This window comes from Salmo salar, chromosome ssa01, assembly GCF_905237065.1.
Source record: "Salmo salar chromosome ssa01, Ssal_v3.1, whole genome shotgun sequence".
Lineage (NCBI taxonomy): Eukaryota > Metazoa > Chordata > Actinopteri > Salmoniformes > Salmonidae > Salmo > Salmo salar.
In genome coordinates, this window is record NC_059442.1 from 114,620,362 (window position 1) to 114,643,436 (window position 23,075).

Genomic DNA, 23,075 nt, shown 5'->3' on the forward strand with positions numbered 1-23,075 from the left:
GTTGTTGATAGTGGCCTTTTTAATGCTGCACACTTCCTTCTCTATTCCCCCTCAACATCCCCCGCCCCCTGATGAGCTTGACGCTCCTTTCCAGTAAATATCTGGGGTTTATTCTGGTGACATGATAATCGATGCTTGACAGCCGTTTCACAACTAGAAATATTCTCGCTCTCATCCATAATAATCTCATAACGTAGACCAGGCTACCCACGCAGCCAACCCACGCAGCCAACCCACGCAGCCAACCCACGCAGCCAACCCACGCAGCCAACCCACACAGCCAACCCACGCAGCCTACCCACCCAGCCAACCCACCCAGCCAACCCACGCAGCCTACCCCCACCCAGCCTACCCCCACCCAGCCTACCCCCACAGCCTACCCCCCACAGCCTATCCCCCCAGCCTACCCGCGCAGCCTACCCGCGCAGCCTACCCCCGCAGTCTACCCCCACAGCCTATCCCCGCGCAGCCTACCCACCCAGCCTACCCACATAGCCTACCCACACAGCCTATGCATACCCACCCAGCCTACCCACCCAGCCTACCCCCGCAGTCTATCCCCACCCAGCCTTCCCACATAGCCTACCCACACAGCCTATGCCTACCCACCCAGTCTACCCACCCAGCCTACCTGCGAAGCCTACTAACTGTTGGCTAGTGTGCACCTGCCAATACCAGAGGAGGCACATTTGCTATTCAAAGCAACAGTTTTAGTGACAAAACTATCGGAAGAGTTTAAAACACAATGCGATTTTATTCCGTACATTTTGTGAGCAGTACGTTACCACGCAGTCATTTCTAAAACGCAACAAGTCCGTTTGGTGGAAACTCACTGCTGTTGGGAAAATGTGCATATTTTCTTATTGAACATTCGCATGAAAATCTGTCGCCAACTAAAACTATAGAAACACTGAGGTAGAACCAGGATATCGCTGGTCTATTTCACGTGGGAACTCAGAGCTTCTTTCAGTACCGTTTACACAGTTTTATTTAACTAGGCAAGTCAGTTAAGAACAAATTCTTATTGACAATGACGGTCTACCTACAGGGTCAGCCCCTGGAGCAAATTAGGGTTAAGTGCCTTTGCTCAAGGACACAGACAGGTTTTTCACCTTGTCAGATTGGGTATTCGAACCAGCGACCTTTCGGTTACTGGCCCAACGCTCTAATCGCTAGGCTACCTGCCGCCCATTCTAGCAGGGTGTGTGTGTGTGTGTGTTCCTCTCAATGTCATGATACTCATTACTCAGCTACCAGAATGCACCATTCTGACAGAGAAAGGAAATCACAGTCTGTCACAGAGGGGGTGAAGAAGCAAAAACAGAAAATACTTCGGCTAGTCAATAATTCATTACTATTTTTTGTAAATGGAAACATAGTCAGCCAAGAAACTAGTGTCATGATGAAGTCAATAAAAAGAAGAAAACAAAATCAAACAGCATCTAGAATGAAATTCATAGATTATTTAAACATGCTGTCGGCAGAGGGGTTTATGGGGCCATAAATGGAATCCAAATATCAACAAATGCCTGATGGGAATACTAATACAAAGTATCTTTGTTAGTGATGGAGACTTGGATAAAACACACAGGAGAAATATCAATCAACCATGATCTTAGCAACGACCCATGATCCAAGAACGTAAAGGACAGGACAAGACTAAATCGGTGCTTAACTTCTTTGGGATAAGGGGCAGTATTTTCACGGCCGGATAAAAAACGTACCTGATTTAATCTGGTTACTACTCCTGCCCAGAAACTAGAATATGCATATAATTAGTAGATTTGGATAGAAAACACTCTAAAGTTTCTAAAACTATTTGAATGGTGTCTGTGAGTATAACAGAACTCATATGGCAGGCCAAAACCTGAGAAGATTCCATGCAGGAAGTGGCCTGTCTGACAATCTATCGAAATTACAGCATCTGTGCTGTAACGTGACACTTTCTAAGGCTTCCATTGGCTCTAAAGCCGCACGAAAGTGGAATGGGGTGTCTGCGGTCTCTGGGCAAAGTATAGGAGCAGAGTTTGTAAGTGGTCAGCCTGGGGACAGTGAGACTGGAGATGCGTGGTCACGAGAACTCGCCATGTTTTTCTTTCTCTCTTTGAATGAATACAACATTGCCCGGTTGGAATATTATCGCTATTTTTAAGAGAAAAATAGCATAAAAATTGATTTTAAACAGAGTTTGACATGCTTCTAAGTATGGTAATGGAATATTTTGCATTTTTTTGTCACGAAATGCATTCGCGCGTTACCCTTTGGATAGTGACCTGAACGCACAAACAAAACGGAGGTATTTGGATATAACTATGGATTATTTGGAACCAAAACAACATTTGTTGTTGAAGTAGAAGTCCTGGGAGTGCATTCTGATGAAGAACAGTGTCATGACGTTGGCCTGTGGGTAAGGTTTATGACCCCCCCATAAATACCTTTCTCCCTTCCCCTCTCTTTCTGACCCTACTGAAGGACTTGAATAGCCTGTGTTAAATATAGAGAGTCTGGGAACATCAAACAAATGGGGAAAAGGAACCATATTTTGGTAAGAAAACCAGTTGGAAATATGCTTGGGAACGTAATGAGTATGGATGTCAGTTCGGTTGTCATCTGAGACATTATGACTGATGACAGGACGACATAAACTGTACCTGGGAAAGTATACACCCTCTAGTTATCAGAGTCACATGGAATTGTTATGCAATTGAAATGTTTGATATTGAAATTGTTTGTTAGGAGATTAAATGTAATTTTAGCTTCCAAATGAGAGAATTGGGTTTTCATAAGGAAAGTGCCCTGCTTGATCAGTGGCCCACCCCTGTGAAGAGACGGGGGTTATAAACGATGAAACACATCCTTCCCCCTCTCCACTATATAAGCCTTTGACGAAAAGATAACCACATGTTCCAGTACGTGAGGTCTGCAGCCTCTACGTTAGAAGGACACACATGTCAAGTACAGAACTAAGCCAACCTCGGCGTGAGCTTTGGTGGCGAATGGTATTAACTTTGAGCTTATTCACTACAGAAGTGATACTTCCTAGCCGTTGAGTTAGCAGCGGCCGCTGTAGACGGGGGCTAGGAAAGGACGGGCGACGGATCCAGTCTAACAGACAGACAAAGATACCACCACGTATCCAATTTACCACCAGAGACATTCTTCCGAGGACAGGAAGATCTGTTGGCCAACCCGGCCAGCATCTACGACCAATCTACCGAAGCGCAGCTCAGAGTAAATATTTATTGCATTTTCCTTTTCCAAATGGGCGGTAATTTAGAATGCGTAAGATACTGTATTTACAATAGCATAGCTGCTGTTTGTTTGTTCCTAAGTCTTCCCGCTCTTTCATTCAAGCCCAACCCCCTTTCCTTTGTGTAACCAGCCGTCATATCTGTTCCGTCCACCGGGACGTTTTCTGTATGACATCATTTGTATTCTGTGTATTTGTAATTCTGTGTGATTAGTTTAGGTATTTAGTAAATAAATAATTAAACCCAATTTTGTATTGCTGATTCAACTTGTTAGCCAGGGTTCGTGAAGATAGCCAAGAATTTACAACTTTCATTATGAGACTGAAAATAAGATAAGGGTTAATATTGACTGCTATCGATGTAAAATATTACTAAGTATTTTAAGAGTTTATTCGGAAGATAACGGCTCTATAAACGTTCTTCCGTGGTGCCCCGACTTTCTAGTTAATTACATTTACATGATTAGCTTAATCAGGTAATATTAATTACAGAGAGAATTTTATAGGTTAGCATGTCATATCACTTAATCCGGCATAGCCAAAGACACGACAACAGCAAAGGTAATCCAATTTTTCTAATAATAATTCTGAGTTTAGGTGACCCCGAAGTTGGCGGATGTCAAAATAGCGAGCCGTGATTTCCGAGCTATGTACTCAGAATATTGCAAAATGTGCTTTCGCCGAAAAGCTATTTTAAAATCAGACATAGCGATTGCATAAAGGAGTTCTGTATCTATAATTCTTAAAATAATTGTTATGTATTTTGTCAACGTTTATCATGAGTAATTTAGTAAATTCACCGGAAGTTTTCAGTGGGTATGCTAGTTCTGAACATCACATGCTAATGTAAAAAGCTGTTTTTTGATATAAATATGAACTTGATTGAACAAAACATGCATGTATTGTATAACATAATGTCCTAGGAGTGTCATCTGATGAAGATCATCAACGGTTAGTGCTGCATTTAGCTGTGGTTTGGGTTTATGTGACATATATGCTTGCTTGGAAAATGGCTGTGTGATTATTTGTGTCTATGTACTCTCCTAACATAATCTAATGTTTTGCTTTCGCTGGAAAGCCTTTTTGAAATTGGACAATGTGGTTAGATTAACGAGAGTCTTATCTTTAAAATGGTGTAAAATAGTTGATTGTTTGAGAAAATTGATTTGTGGTATTTTAGTTGGTTTTGTATTTCGTGCTGTGCGATGCCATTGGCTGTTGGCTAGGGGTTCCTCAACAGGTTAAAGCTGACAAGGCAGTCATCTTAGGTCACAGGAGTGTGTAGAAACTAAAACACCGTTTGAAGGAGAGAGGACAGAATGTACCTGAAAATGTATGAGATGAGGAAACTTTGTTTGTTTATCCCAGTCAGTAAACTCAGAAACTATTCAATGTCCCAAATGGCACCCTATTCCCTATGTAGTGCACTACTTTTGACTTGAGCCCTATGGGACCTGTTCAAAATTAGTGCACTCTATAGGGAATAGGGTGCTATTTGGGACGTAGCCCACGGTATGTCTGAGAGAACTCGGGATGATAGAACATGACAGCTTATATTTTAAAGTGTTGGAACACAGTTTGATAAATATTTTTTTACAGCTTTTGGAAAGCCTGAACATTTTCGTTGAGCCAAGCTGCTGAGATAAGCAGAACACCGCAGCTTTACAGGAACAGACGGAACACAAGTCAGAGAAAGATGGAGGAATGAAGTACTTAATTTAATACCCCTGCTCTACCGATCGCTAGATCCATTCGATCAGACCGCCTTCCTAGAAGTCCTTTCTGCTGATCCATTCAGTCAGACTGCCTTCCTAGAAGTCCTTTCTGCTGATCCATTCAGTCAGACTGCCATCCTAAAGTCCTGTCTGCTGATCCATTCAGTCAGACTGCCTTCCTAGAAGTCCTTTCTGCTGATCCATTCAGTCAGACTGCCTTCCTAGAAGTCCTTTCTGTTGATTCATTCAGTCAGACTGCCATCCTAAAGTCCTGTCTGCTGATCCATTCAGTCAGACTGCCTTCTTAGAAGTCCTTTCTGCTGATCCATTCAGTCAGACTGCCTTCCTAGAAGTCCTTTCTGTTGATCCATTCAGTCAGACTGACATCCTAGAAGTCCTTTCTGCTGATCCATTCAGTCAGACTGCCTTCCTAGAAGTCCTTTCTGCTGATCCATTCAGTCAGAAGTCCTTTCTGCTGATCCATTCAGTCAGACTGCCTTCCTAGAAGTCCTTTCTGCTGATCCATTCAGTCAGACTGCCTTCCTAGAAGTCCTTTCTGCTGATCCATTCAGTCAGACTGCCTTCCTAGAAGTCCTTTCTGCTGATCCATTCAGTCAGACTGCCATCCTAGAAGTCCTTTCTGCTGATCCATTCAGTCAGACTGCCTTCCTAGAAGTCCTTTCTGCTGATCCATTCAGTCAGACTGCCTTCCTAGAAGTCCTTTCTGCTGATCCATTCAGTCAGACTGCCTTCCTAGAAGTCCTTTCTGCTGATCCATTCATCAGCGATTGGTTCGTCTCTAACCAATCAGAGTATCAAAGCCAATGACGATTTCCAGAAATGCCGCTTTTCCCACGTGTGAATGTGTTCTGTTTTTTTAATAAGAGAATATCCTAATGCCTTCCACATTAGATACAAATACATCATCATCAGCTGAATTAAGCAGCAATGTTTACAATGTATTCTTAAGGAAGGACAGAAGCAAAGTGCAGTGATATCTTTAATATAATTGACTTTTTCCCCCCAGAGGCAGGGAGATACTGACATCCAAACAGCAACATGAAGAAACTAAAAACACTGCAAACACAATGCATCTCAATTATTCTCCGATGAATACTTCCCTAACGACTCGTGCAGAGAGGACAGCATTGATATTACATTAAGTGTTCATTATAATATAATATGGATTCTGAATGAAGTCCACACTTCTTCACACTCAAGGGCATTCCAAATTACACCCTTTCCCCTAAGTAGTGGACTACTTTTGAAGGCTCTGGTCCACTATTTATATATCTTTTTTTATTTAACCTTTATTTAACTAGGCAAGTCAGTTAAGAACAAATTCTTATTTAACCCTAACCCTAACCCTAACCCTAACCTTACGGCCTACCGGGGAACAGTGGGTTAACTGCCTTGTTCAGGGGCAGAACGACAGATTTGTACCTTGTCAGCTGAGGGATTCGATCCAGCAACCTTTCGGTTACTAGTCCAACGCTCTAACCACTAGGCTACCTGCCTCTAACCACTAGATTAGCTGCCTCTAACCACTAGGCTACGGCTACCTCTAACCACTAGGCCGGCTGCCTCTAACCACTAGGCCGGCTGCCTCTAACCACTAGGCCGGCTGCCTCTAACCACTAGGCCGGCTGCCTCTAACCACTAGGCCGGCTGCCTCTAACCACTAGGCCGGCTGCCTCTAACCACTAGGCCAGCTGCCTCTAAACACTAGGCTACCTGCCTCTAAACACTAGGCTACCTACCGCCCTGGAACAGGGTACCATTTGGAATGCAGACATGCTAGTCCAATAGGACACTGAGAGGGTTAAGGATCCGCCCTTTTTTTCAATTTTCGCCTAAAATAACACCCAAATCTAACTGCCTGTAACTCAGGCCCTGAAGCAAGGGTATGCATATTCTTGGTACCAGGAAAATTAAGGAGAATGTAGGAGAATATAACACTGGTAAAAGACAAAACAAAGAAAAAAAACAACCGTTCTTTTGTATTTTTTTGCACCATCATCTTTGAAATGAAAGAGAAAGGCCATCTTGTATTATTCCAGCCCAGCTGCAATTTACATTTTGGCCACTAGATGGCAGCAGTGTATGTGCAAAGTTTTAGAATGATACAATGAAACATTGCATTTCTGTTCAAAATGTTGTATCAAGACTGCCCAAATGTACCTAATTTGTTTATTAATAACTTTCATTCACAACTGTGCACTCTCCTCAAACAATAGCGTGGTATTCTTTCACTGTAATAGCTACTGTAAATTGGACAGTGCAGTTAGACTAACAAGAATGCAAGCTTTCTGCCCATATCAGACATGTCTATGTCCTGGGAAATGTTCTTTTGTACTTACAACCTCATGCTAATCGCATTAGCCTACGTTAGCTCAACCATCCCGTGGAAGGGACACCGATCCAGCCTCCAGTATTTATGCTGCAGTAGTTTATGTGTCGGGGGGCTAGGGTCAGTCTGTCACATCTGGAGTATTTCTCTTGTCTTTTCCGGTGTCCTGTGTGAATTTAAATATGCTCTCTCTAATTCTCTCTTTCTTTCTTTCTTTCTTTCTTTCTTTCTTTCTTTCTTTCTTTCTTTCTTTCTTTCTTTCTTTCTTTCTTTCTTTCTCTCTCTCTCTCTCTCTCTCTCTCTCTCTCGGAGGACCTGAGCCCTAGGACCATGCCTCAGGACTACCTGGCTTGATGACTCCTTGCTGTCCCCAGTTCACCTGGCCGTGCTGCTGCCCCAGTTCCAACTGTTCTACCTGCAGCTATGGAACCCTGACCTGTTCACTGGACGTGCTACCTGTCCCAGATCTGCTGTCCCAGACCTGCTGGAACCCTGACCTATTCACCGGACGTGCTACCTGTCCCAGACCTGCTGTTTTCAACTCTCTAGAGACAGCAGGAGCGGTAGAGATACTCTCAAAGATCGGCTATGAAAAAGCCAACTGACACTTACTCTTGTGTTACTGACTTGTTGCACCCTCGACAACTACTATGATTATTATTGATTATCATGATTATCATCTATGAACATTGGAACATCTTGGCCATGTTCTGTTACAATCTCCACCCGGCACAGCCAGAAGAGGACTGGGCTCCCCTCATAGCCTGGTTCCTCTCTAGGTTTCTTCCTAGGTTTTGGCCTTTCTAGGGAGTTTTTCCTAGCCACCGTGCTTCTGCACCTGCATTGCTTGCTGTTTGGGGTTTTAGGCTGGGTTTCTGTACAGCACTTTGAGATATCAGCTGATGTAAGAAGGGCTATATAAATAAATTTGATTTGAAGAAGTAAGGCTACCATTCCTAGTCTAATAGGACAGCAAGAGAGGGATAAAGGCTATCATCCCTAGTCCAATAGGACAGTGAGAGGGATAAAGGCTATCATCCCTAGTCCAATAGGACAGTGAGAGGGATAAAGGCTATCATCCCTAGTCCAATAGGACAGTGAGAGGGATAAAGGCTATCATCCCTAGTCCAATAGGACAGTGAGAGGGATAAAGGCTATCATCCCTAGTCCAATAGGACAGTGAGAGGGATAAAGGCTATCATCCCTAGTCCAATAGGACAGTGAGAGGGATAAAGGCTATCATTCATTGTCCAATAGGACAGCAAGAGGGATAAAGGCTATCATTCCTAGTCCAATAGGACAGTGAGAGGGATAAAGGCTATCATCCCTAGTCCAATAAGACAGTGAGAGGGATAAAGGCTATCATCCCTAGTCCAATAGGACAGTGAGAGGGATAAAGGCTATCATTCCTAGTCCAATAGGACAGTGAGAGAGATAAAGGCTATCATCCCTAGTCCAATAGGACAGTGAGAGGGATAAAGGCTATCATTCATTGTCCAATAGGACAGCAAGAGGGATAAAGGCTATCATTCCTAGTCCAATAGGACAGCAAGAGGGATAAAGGCTATCATCCCTAGTCCAATAAGACAGTGAGAGGGATAAAGGCTATCATCCCTAGTCCAATAGGACAGTGAGAGGGATAAAGGCTATCATTCCTAGTCCAATAGGACAGTGAGAGAGATAAAGGCTATCATCCCTAGTCCAATAGTACAGTGAGAGGGATAAAGGCTATAATTCCTAGTCCAATAGGACAGTGAGAGGGATAAAGGCTATCTGGTGGAGAACATCAGTGATTTACTGGAGATCAGTAGAGGCCAGGGCACAAACACTGTAACCCACTTTAGCTGGCAATAATAATCTAGTTTAGTTAATGTTGTTGAGCAGCTATTAAGGTAAAAACACTCTCTCCAGCGCTTACATGATTAATGCTCCGTGGTAAATTGCCATTCCTGGGGGAAAGAACATTGTCCCCTTCAAAAACTGCACAGCATATTCTCGTGTCCCAAATCACAACCTGTTTCCCTATATAGTGCACTACTTTTGAATAAGCCCATTGGGTTCTGGTCAAAATAAGTGCACTATATAGTGAATAGGTTTCCATTTGGGACACAAGCTTTGTTCCAGTATCTGATCTGTAATGATAACTTCTGGGCTGATAGTAATAAGCAGCAGTTTTCATCTCACTGCATTAGATATGAGAAGCCATTTATTTCTTAAGACTCCCCCTTTCTCTAGCAGAAGTGAAGCATCCTTAGCTCCAATAAGGTAGTCTACAGTAGACAGGATGTAGAGAAGTCTATCAGGTAGTCTACAGTAGACAGGATGTAGAGAAGTCTATCAGGTAGTCTACAGTACACAGAATGTAGAGAAGTCTGAGGTAGTCTACAGTAGACAGGATGTAGAGAAGTCTATGAGGTAGTCTATAGTAGACCGGCTGTAGAGAAGTCTATCAGGTAGTCTACAGTAGACAGGAGCTGGTCACAGACAACCTACCCCCCAGACACACACCACTCTCTCTGTCCTAACAGATCCTAACAGACAACCTACCCCCCAGACACACACCACTCTCTCTGTCCTCCTAACAGACAACCTACCCCCCAGACACACACCACTCTCTCTGTCCTAACAGACAACCTACCCCCCCAGACACACACCACTCTCCCTGTCCTCCTAACAGACAACCTACCCCCCAGATACACACCACTCTCTCTGTCCCCCTAACAGACAACCTACCCCCCAGACACACACCACTCTCTCTGTCCTAACAAACAACCTACCCCCCAGATACACACCACTCTCTCTGTCCTCCTAAGAGACAACCTACCCCAGATACACACCACTCTCTCTGTTCTCCTAACAGACAACCTACCCCCCAGACACACACCACTCTCCCTGTCCTCCTAACAGACAACCTACCACCCAGATACACACCACTCTCTCTGTCCTAACAGACAACCTACCCCCCAGACACACACCACTCTCCCTGTCCTCCTAACAGACAACCTACCCCCCAGATACACACCACTCTCTCTGTCCCCCTAACAGACAACCTACCCCCCAGACACACACCACTCTCTCTGTCCTAACAAACAACCTACCCCCCAGATACACACCACTCTCTCTGTCCTCCTAACAGACAACCTACCCCAGATACACACCACTCTCTCTGTCCTCCTAACAGACAACCTACCCCCCAGACACACACCACTCTCCCTGTCCTCCTAACAGACAACCTACCACCCAGATACACACCACTCTCTCTGTCCTAACAGACAACCTACACCCCAGATACACACCACTCTCTCTGTCCTAACAAACAACCTACCCCCCAGATACACACCACTCTCTCTGTCCTCCTAACAGACAACCTACCCCAGATACACACCACTCTCTCTGTCCTCCTAACAGACAACTTACCCCCCAGATACACACCACTCTCTTTGTCCTAACAGACAACCTACCCCCCAGATACACACCACTCTCTCTGTCCTAACAGACAACCTATCCCAGACACACACCACTCTCTCTGTCCTAACAGACAACCTAACCCCCAGACACACACCACTCTCCCTGTCCTCCTAACAGACAACCTACCCCAGACACACACCACTCTCTCTGTCCTCCTAACAGACAACCTACCCCCCAGACACACACCACTCTCTGTCCTAACAGACAACCTACCCCCCAGATACACACCACTTTCTCTGTCCTCCTAACAGACAACCTACCCCCCAGATACACACCACTCTCTCCGTCCTCCAGACAGCTGATAATAGAATCAAAGAGAGGACTGTGTATAGATGAACCCAGCCTATAAAGGCCTTTTAGACAGCCAGACAGACAAAGGCAGCACTAGGCTGTTCTATCTGTAATGGATGCTGTGCCCTGCTAGAGGAGAAGGGGTTAGAGGGGAGCCTTGTGAACACTGTCTTCAACAGCCCAAATGGAATGATCAGACGTTGCCTCTCCCTTAAAGGAGATTCTTTAACAGATGTTCTGGAAAAGGGAACGAAGTCGTGACAAAACAGCAAAGTCTCCCGCGGGGAGAGCTCTAATACGATGAAATCAATTCCAGCCTTGGGAAAATGGAGCGAATCAGGAACATGTTGAACTGGAGACAGTCTGCCACAATGACACAACTTTCCTCCATTAACACCATGGACAAACCACCAGCCGCCAGTGACCCAGACGCTGATCAATAGCCCCAACTCCATCCACCTTACAGTTACATGGACATTGATATGATAACTTGACTAGATACGGATGTGAGAAGAAAATACACTTTCATTGACTAAAGACCAATCATTTTATCACCACATGGCAGAAGACAGTGGGCAGATAACAACAAATAAAACCATCTAAAGGTTAAGGTCAGACAGGAACACGATGTGAGAGACTGACCCTCTGACAGGACAAGTAGCTAGTAACAGGAACTAATGGGGATCCATAACAAACCGCATGAAGAGTAGCTGCTGCATTGGCAGGAACTAATGGGGATCCATAATAAACCACCAGGAAGAGTAGCTGCTGCCTTGGCAGGAACTAATGGGGATCCATAATAAACCACCAGGAGGAGTAGCTGCTGCCTTGGCAGGAACTAATGGAGATCCATAATAAACCCCAGGAAGAGTAGCTGCTGCCTTGGCAGGAACTAATGGGGATCCATAATAAACCCCAGGAAGAGTAGCTGCTGCCTTGGCAGGAACTAATGGAGATCCATAATAAACCCCAGGAAGAGTAGCTGCTGCATTGGCTGACTCTACTGGCTGTGGTAATGTATTGGACTGTTTACTCTCTCACTGAGACACGGCTGAGGCAGGGGACTCTACTGGCTGTGGTAATGTATTGACTGTTTACTCTCTCACTGAGACACGGCTGAGACAGGGGACTCTACTGGCTGTGGTAATGTATTGACTGTTTACTCTCTCACTGAGACACGGCTGAGACAGGGGACTCTACTGGCTGTGGTAATGTATTGACTGTTTACTCTCTCACTGAGACACGGCTGAGGCAGGGGACTCTACTGGCTGTGGTAATGTATTGACTGTTTACTCTCTCACTGAGACACGGCTGAGACAGGGGACTCTACTGGCTGTGGTAATGTATTGGACTGTTTACTCTCTCACTGAGACGCGGCTGAGACAGGGGACTCTACTGGCTGTGGTAATGTATTGACTGTTTACTCTCTCACTGAGACACGGCTGAGACGGGACTCTACTGGCTGTGGTAATGTATTGACTGTTTACTCTCTCACTGACACACGGCTGAGACAGGGGACTCTACTGGCTGTGGTAATGTATGGACTGTTTACTCTCTCCACTCTCAACAGATGGCTGCAGAACTATGGACCGTGTGTGTGTTGGTGTGCCTGTGTGTGTGTGGTGTGTGTGTGTGTGTGTGTGTGTGTGTGTGTGTGTGTGTGTGTGTGTGTGTAGGACCCCAGGTACAACTTACCCTGAGGAAGGAAGGGAAGCCCACACCGTAGTATCCCACAGCGAAGTAGTCTGGCTTGGGTCTGATCACCTTCACAATGTTCTCATAGAACTGAGCCTGCTTCCTCTGTAACAGGAAGTAACCTTCAGGAAGACTCAATGTACTGGATCACCAATACAATGTACACACATTAATACACACACACACACACACACATTAACACACACAGACAGACACATTAATACACAAACACACACACCCACACACACACACACACTCTGAAAGCCTCATTTCAAGGTGTTGTCCATATGATAATACATAGAGTTTCTATAGCAGTAGAATATACCATGTCTCCTACAACACGATGACAGTTTCTATAGCAGTAGAATATACCACGTCTCCTACAACACGATGACAGTTTCTATAGCAGTAGAATGTACCACGTCTCCTACAACACGATGACAGTTTCCATACCACGTCTCCTACAACACGATGACAGTTTCTATAGCAGTAGAATATACCGTCTCCTACAACACGATGACAGTTTCTATACCAGTTTCTATACAACGATGGCAGTTTCTATAGCAGTAGAATGTACCACGTCTCCTACAACACGATGACAGTTTCTATAGCAGTAGAATATACCACGTCTCCTACAACACGATGACCGTTTCTATAGCAGTAGAATATACCACGTCTCCTACAACACGATGACAGTTTCTATACCACGTCTCCTACAACACGATGTCAGTTTCTATACCACGTCTCCTACAACACGATGACAGTTTCGATAGCAGTAGAATATACCACGTCTCCTACAACACGATGACAGTTTCTATAGCAGTAGAATATACCACGTCTCCTACAACACGATGACAGTTTCTATAGCAGTAGAATATACCACGTCTCCTACAACACGATGACAGTTTCATAGCAGTAGAATATACCACGTCTCCTACAACACGATGACAGTTTCTATACCACGTCTCCTACAACACGATGACAGTTTCTATAGCAGTAGAATATACCACGTCTCCTACAACACGATGACAGTTTCTATACCACGTCTCCTACAACACGATGACAGTTTCTATAGCAGTAGAATATACCACGTCTCCTACAACACGATGACAGTTTCTATACCACGTCTCCTACAACACGATGACAGTTTCTATAGCAGTAGAATATACCACGTCTCCTACAACACGATGACAGTTTCTATAGCAGTAGAATGTCCAACGTCTCCTACAACACGATGACAGTTTCTATAGCAGTAGAATATACCACATCTCCTACAACAAGATGACAGTTTCTATACCACGTCTCCTACAACACGATGACAGTTTCTATAGCAGTAGAATATACCACGTCTCCTACAACAAGATGACAGTTTCTATACCACGTCTCCTACAACACGATGACAGTTTCTATAGCAGTAGAATATACCACGTCTCCTACAACACGATGACAGTTTTTATAGCACGTCTCCTACAACACGATGACAGTTTCTATAGCAGTAGAATATACCATGTCTCCTACAACACGATGAAAGTTTCTATAGCAGTAGAATATACCACGTCTCCTACAACACGATGACAGTTTCTATAGCAGTAGAATATACCACGTCTCCTACAACACGATGACAGTTTCTATACCAGTTTCTATACCACGATGGCAGTTTCTATAGCAGTAGAATATACCACGTCTCCTACAACACGATGACAGTTTCTATACCACGTCTCCTACAACACGATGACAGTTTCTATAGCAGTAGAATATACCACGTCTCCTACAACACGATGACAGTTTCTATACCACGTCTCCTACAACACGATGTCAGTTTCTATAGCACGTCTCCTACAACACGATGACAGTTTCTATAGCAGTAGAATATACCACGTCTCCTACAACACGATGACAGTTTCTATAGCAATAGAATATACCACGTCTCCTACAACATGATGACAGTTTCTATACCTCGTCTCCTACAACACGATGACAGTTTGTATAGCAGTAGAATATACCATGTCTCCTACAACACGATGACAGTTTCTATAGCATTAGAATATACCACGTCTCGTTCAACACGATGACAGTTTCTATACCACGTCTCCTACAACACGATGAAAGTTTGTATAGCAGTAGAATATACCATGTCTCCCAGAACACGATGACAGTTTCTATAGCAGTAGAATATACCACGTCTCCTACAACACGATGACAGTTTCTATAGCAGTAGAATATAACACGTCTCCTACAACACGATGACAGTTTCTATAGCAGTAGAATATACCACGTCTCCTACAACACGATGACAGTTTCTATACGTCTCCTACAACACGATGACAGTTTCTATAGCACGTCTCCTACAACACGATGACAGTTTCTATACCAGTTTCTATACCACGTCTCCTACAACACGATGACAGTTTCTATAGCAGTAGAATATACCACGTCTCATACAACACGATGACAGTTTCTATAGCAGTAGAATGTACCACGTCTCCTACAACACGATGACAGTTTCTATACCACGTCACTTACAACACGATGACAGTTTCTATACCAGTAGAATATACCACGTCTCCTTCAACACGATGACAGATTCTATAGCAATAGAATATACCACGTCTCCTACAACACGATGACAGTTTCTATAGCAGTAGAATATGCCACGTCTCCTACAACACGATGACAGTTTCTATACCACGTCTCCTACAACACGATGACAGTTTCTATAGCAGTAGAATATACCACGTCTCCTACAACACAATGACAGTTTCTATACCACGTCTCCTACAACACGATGACAGTTTCTATAGCAGTAGAATATACCACGTCTCCTACAACACGATGACAGTTTCTATAGCAGTAGAATATACCACGTCTCCTACAACACGATGACAGTTTCAATACCACGTCTCCTACAACACGATGACAGTTTCTATAGCAGTAGAATATACCACGTCTCCTACAACACGATGACAGTTTCTATACCATGTCTCCTACAACATGATGACAGTTTCTATAGCAGTAGAATATACCACGTCTCCTACAACACGATGACAGTTTCTATACCACGTCTCGTACAACACGATGACAGTTTCTATAGCAGTAGAATATACCACGTCTCCTACAACACGATGACAGTTTCTATACCAGTTTCTATACCACGTCTCCTACAACACGATGACAGTTTCTATAGCAGTAGAATATACCACGTCTCATACAACACGATGACAGTTTCTATAGCAGTAGAATGTACCACGTCTCTTACAACACGATGACAGTTTCTATGCCAGTAGAATATACCACGTCTCCTACAACACGATGACAGATTCTATAGCAATAGAATATACCACGTCTCCAACAACACGATGACAGTTTCAATAGCAGTTTATATACCACGTCTCCTACAACACGATGACAGTTTCTATAGCAGTTTCTATACCACGTCTCCTACAACACGATGACAGTTTCTATAGCAGTAGAATATACCACGTCTCCTACAACACGATGACAGTTTCTATACCACGTCTCGTACAACACGATGACAGTTTCTATAGCAGTAGAATATACCACGTCTCCTACAACACGATGACAGTTTCTATACCAGTAGAATATAACACGTCTCCTACAACATGAGGACAGTTTCTATACCACGTCTCTTACAACACGATGACAGTTTCTATACCAGTAGAATATACCACGTCTCCTACAACACGATGACAGTTTCTATACCAGTAGAATATACCACGTCTCCTACAACACGATGACAGTTTCTATAGCAGTAGAATATACCATGTCTCCTACAACAAGATGACAGTTTCTATAGCAGTAGAATATACCACGTCTCATACAACACGATGACAGTTTCTATACCACGTCTCCTAAAACATGATGACAGTTTCTATAGCAGTAGAATATACCACGTCTCCTACAACACAATGACAGTTTCTATACCACGTCTCCTACAACACGATGACAGTTTCTATAGCAGTAGAATATACCACGTCTCCTCCAAAACGATGACAGTTTCTATAGCAGTAGAATATACCACGTCTCCTACAACACGATGACAGTTTCTATAGCACGTCTCCTACAACACGATGACAGTTTCTAAAACAGTAGAATATACCACGTCTCCTACAACACGATGACAGTTTCTATAGCAGTAGAATATACCACGTCTCATACAACACGATGACAGTTTCTATACAACGTCTCCTACAACACGATGAAAGTTTGTATAGCAGTAGAATATACCATGTCTCCCAGAACACGATGACAGTTTCTATAGCAGTAGAATATACCACGTCTCCTACAACACGATGACAGTTTCTATAGCAGTAGAATATAACACGTCTCCTACAACACGATGACAGTTTCTATAGCAGTAGAATATACCACGTCTCCTACAACACGATGACAGTTTCTATACGTCTCCTACAACACGATGACAGTTTCTATACCAGTTTCTATACAACGATGGCAGTTTCTATAGCAGTAGAATGTACCACGTCTCCTACAACACGATGACAGTTTCTATAGCAGTAGAATATACCACGTCTCCTACAACACGATGACCGTTTCTATAGCAGTAGAATATACCACGTCTCCTACAACACGATGACAGTTTCTATACCACGTCTCCTACAACACGATGTCAGTTTCTATACCACGTCTCCTACAACACGATGACAGTTTCGATAGCAGTAGAATATACCACGTCTCCTACAACACGATGACAGTTTCTATAGCAGTAGAATATACCACGTCTCCTACAACACGATGACAGTTTCTATAGCAGTAGAATATACCACGTCTCCTACAACACGATGACAGTTTCATAGCAGTAGAATATACCACGTCTCCTACAACACGATGACAGTTTCTATACCACGTCTCCTACAACACGATGACAGTTTCTATAGCAGTAGAATATACCACGTCTCCTACAACACGATGACAGTTTCTATACCACGTCTCCTACAACACGATGACAGTTTCTATAGCAGTAGAATATACCACGTCTCCTACAACACGATGACAGTTTCTATACCACGTCTCCTACAACACGATGACAGTTTCTATAGCAGTAGAATATACCACGTCTCCTACAACACGATGACAGTTTCTATAGCAGTAGAATGTCCAACGTCTCCTACAACACGATGACAGTTTCTATAGCAGTAGAATATACCACATCTCCTACAACAAGATGACAGTTTCTATACCACGTCTCCTACAACACGATGACAGTTTCTATAGCAGTAGAATATACCACGTCTCCTACAACAAGATGACAGTTTCTATACCACGTCTCCTACAACACGATGACAGTTTCTATAGCAGTAGAATATACCACGTCTCCTACAACACGATGACAGTTTTTATAGCACGTCTCCTACAACACGATGACAGTTTCTATAGCAGTAGAATATACCATGTCTCCTACAACACGATGAAAGTTTCTATAGCAGTAGAATATACCACGTCTCCTACAACACGATGACAGTTTCTATAGCAGTAGAATATACCACGTCTCCTACAACACGATGACAGTTTCTATACCAGTTTCTATACCACGATGGCAGTTTCTATAGCAGTAGAATATACCACGTCTCCTACAACACGATGACAGTTTCTATACCACGTCTCCTACAACACGATGACAGTTTCTATAGCAGTAGAATATACCACGTCTCCTACAACACGATGACAGTTTCTATACCACGTCTCCTACAACACGATGTCAGTTTCTATAGCACGTCTCCTACAACACGATGACAGTTTCTATAGCAGTAGAATATACCACGTCTCCTACAACACGATGACAGTTTCTATAGCAATAGAATATACCACGTCTCCTACAACATGATGACAGTTTCTATACCTCGTCTCCTACAACACGATGACAGTTTGTATAGCAGTAGAATATACCATGTCTCCTACAACACGATGACAGTTTCTATAGCATTAGAATATACCACGTCTCGTTCAACACGATGACAGTTTCTATACCACGTCTCCTACAACACGATGAAAGTTTGTATAGCAGTAGAATATACCATGTCTCCCAGAACACGATGACAGTTTCTATAGCAGTAGAATATACCACGTCTCCTACAACACGATGACAGTTTCTATAGCAGTAGAATATAACACGTCTCCTACAACACGATGACAGTTTCTATAGCAGTAGAATATACCACGTCTCCTACAACACGATGACAGTTTCTATACGTCTCCTACAACACGATGACAGTTTCTATAGCACGTCTCCTACAACACGATGACAGTTTCTATACCAGTTTCTATACCACGTCTCCTACAACACGATGACAGTTTCTATAGCAGTAGAATATACCACGTCTCATACAACACGATGACAGTTTCTATAGCAGTAGAATGTACCACGTCTCCTACAACACGATGACAGTTTCTATACCACGTCACTTACAACACGATGACAGTTTCTATACCAGTAGAATATACCACGTCTCCTTCAACACGATGACAGATTCTATAGCAATAGAATATACCACGTCTCCTACAACACGATGACAGTTTCTATAGCAGTAGAATATGCCACGTCTCCTACAACACGATGACAGTTTCTATACCACGTCTCCTACAACACGATGACAGTTTCTATAGCAGTAGAATATACCACGTCTCCTACAACACAATGACAGTTTCTATACCACGTCTCCTACAACACGATGACAGTTTCTATAGCAGTAGAATATACCACGTCTCCTACAACACGATGACAGTTTCTATAGCAGTAGAATATACCACGTCTCCTACAACACGATGACAGTTTCAATACCACGTCTCCTACAACACGATGACAGTTTCTATAGCAGTAGAATATACCACGTCTCCTACAACACGATGACAGTTTCTATACCATGTCTCCTACAACATGATGACAGTTTCTATAGCAGTAGAATATACCACGTCTCCTACAACACGATGACAGTTTCTATACCACGTCTCGTACAACACGATGACAGTTTCTATAGCAGTAGAATATACCACGTCTCCTACAACACGATGACAGTTTCTATACCAGTTTCTATACCACGTCTCCTACAACACGATGACAGTTTCTATAGCAGTAGAATATACCACGTCTCATACAACACGATGACAGTTTCTATAGCAGTAGAATGTACCACGTCTCTTACAACACGATGACAGTTTCTATGCCAGTAGAATATACCACGTCTCCTACAACACGATGACAGATTCTATAGCAATAGAATATACCACGTCTCCAACAACACGATGACAGTTTCAATAGCAGTTTATATACCACGTCTCCTACAACACGATGACAGTTTCTATAGCAGTTTCTATACCACGTCTCCTACAACACGATGACAGTTTCTATAGCAGTAGAATATACCACGTCTCCTACAACACGATGACAGTTTCTATACCACGTCTCGTACAACACGATGACAGTTTCTATAGCAGTAGAATATACCACGTCTCCTACAACACGATGACAGTTTCTATACCAGTAGAATATAACACGTCTCCTACAACATGAGGACAGTTTCTATACCACGTCTCTTACAACACGATGACAGTTTCTATACCAGTAGAATATACCACGTCTCCTACAACACGATGACAGTTTCTATACCAGTAGAATATACCACGTCTCCTACAACACGATGACAGTTTCTATAGCAGTAGAATATACCATGTCTCCTACAACAAGATGACAGTTTCTATAGCAGTAGAATATACCACGTCTCATACAACACGATGACAGTTTCTATACCACGTCTCCTAAAACATGATGACAGTTTCTATAGCAGTAGAATATACCACGTCTCCTACAACACAATGACAGTTTCTATACCACGTCTCCTACAACACGATGACAGTTTCTATAGCAGTAGAATATACCACGTCTCCTCCAAAACGATGACAGTTTCTATAGCAGTAGAATATACCACGTCTCCTACAACACGATGACAGTTTCTATAGCACGTCTCCTACAACACGATGACAGTTTCTAAAACAGTAGAATATACCACGTCTCCTACAACACGATGACAGTTTCTATAGCAGTAGAATATACCACGTCTCATACAACACGATGACAGTTTCTATACAACGTCTCCTACAACACGATGAAAGTTTGTATAGCAGTAGAATATACCATGTCTCCCAGAACACGATGACAGTTTCTATAGCAGTAGAATATACCACGTCTCCTACAACACGATGACAGTTTCTATAGCAGTAGAATATAACACGTCTCCTACAACACGATGACAGTTTCTATAGCAGTAGAATATACCACGTCTCCTACAACACGATGACAGTTTCTATACGTCTCCTACAACACGATGACAGTTTCTATAGCACGTCTCCTACAACACGATGACAGTTTCTATACCAGTTTCTATACCACGTCTCCTACAACACGATGACAGTTTCTATAGCAGTAGAATATACCACGTCTCATACAACACGATGACAGTTTCTATAGCAGTAGAATGTACCACGTCTCCTACAACACGATGACAGTTTCTATACCACGTCTCTTACAACACGATGACAGTTTCTATACCAGTAGAATATACCACGTCTCCTACAACACGATGACAGATTCTATAGCAATAGAATATACCACGTCTCCTACAACACGATGACAGTTTCTATAGCAGTAGAATATGCCACGTCTCCTACAACACGATGACAGTTTCTATACCACGTCTCCTACAACACGATGACAGTTTCTATAGCAGTAGAATATACCACGTCTCCTACAACACGATGACAGTTTCTATAGCAGTAGAATATACCACGTCTCCTACAACACGATGACAGTTTCAATACCACGTCTCCTACAACACGATGACAGTTTCTATAGCAGTAGAATATACCACGTCTCCTACAACACGATGACAGTTTCTATACCACGTCTCCTACAACACGATGACAGTTTCTATAGCAGTAGAATATACCACGTCTCCTACAACACGATGACAGTTTCTATACCACGTCTCCTACAACACGATGACAGTTTCTATAGCAGTAGAATATACCACGTCTCCTACAACACGATGACAGTTTCTATACCAGTTTCTATACCACGTCTCCTACAACACGATGACAGTTTCTATAGCAGTAGAATATACCACGTCTCATACAACACGATGACAGTTTCTATGCCAGTAGAATATACCATGTCTCCTACAACACGATGACAGATTCTATAGCAATAGAATATACCACGTCTCCAACAACACGATGACAGTTTCAATAGCAGTTTATATACCACGTCTCCTACAACACGATGACAGTTTCTATAGCAGTTTCTATACCACGTCTCCTACAACACGATGACAGTTTCTATACCACGTCTCCTACAACACGATGACAGTTTCTATAGCAGTAGAATATACCACGTCTCCTACAACACAATGACAGTTTCTATACCACGTCTCCTACAACACAATGACAGTCTCTATAGCAGTAGAATATACCACGTCTCCTACAACACGATGACAGTTTCTATAGCAGTAGAATATATCACGTCTCCTACAACACGATGACAGTTTCAATACCACGTCTCCTACAACACGATGACAGTTTCTATAGCAGTAGAATATACCACGTCTCCTACAACACGATGACAGTTTCTATACCACGTCTCCTACAACACGATGACAGTTTCTATACCACGTCTCCTACAACACGATGACAGTTTCTATAGCAGTAGAATATACCACGTCTCCTACAACACGATGACAGTTTCTATACCAGTTTCTATACCACGTCTCCTACAACACGATGACAGTTTCTATAGCAGTAGAATATACCACGTCTCATACAACACGATGACAGTTTCTATAGCAGTAGAATGTACCACGTCTCTTACAACACGATGACAGTTTCTATGCCAGTAGAATATACCACGTCTCCTACAACACGATGACAGATTCTATAGCAATAGAATATACCACGTCTCCAACAACACGATGACAGTTTCAATAGCAGTTTATATACAACGTCTCCTACAACACGATGACAGTTTCTATAGCAGTTTCTATACCACGTCTCCTACAACACGATGACAGTTTCTATAGCAGTAGAATATACCACGTCTCCTACAACACGATGACAGTTTCTATACCACGTCTCGTACAACACGATGACAGTTTCTATAGCAGTAGAATATACCACGTCTCCTACAACACGATGACAGTTTCTATACCAGTAGAATATACCACGTCTCCTACAACATGATGACAGTTTCTATACCACGTCTCTTACAACACGATGACAGTTTCTA

The 23,075-nt window shown here is 43.0% G+C and overlaps 1 protein-coding gene across 7 annotated transcripts in view; it reads right to left on the reverse strand.

Moving 5' to 3' along the window:
• LOC106591860 (dedicator of cytokinesis protein 1) overlaps positions 1-23,075 on the reverse strand; it is a 723,705-nt gene that overhangs the window by 144,195 nt on the left and 556,435 nt on the right. For all 7 annotated transcript variants that reach the window (XM_045687698.1, XM_045687691.1, XM_045687686.1 and 4 more), the window contains exon 40: positions 12,770-12,874. In XM_045687698.1, coding sequence (XP_045543654.1) covers positions 12,770-12,874 — 105 coding nt within the window. The remainder of the gene's footprint in view (positions 1-12,769; positions 12,875-23,075) is intronic.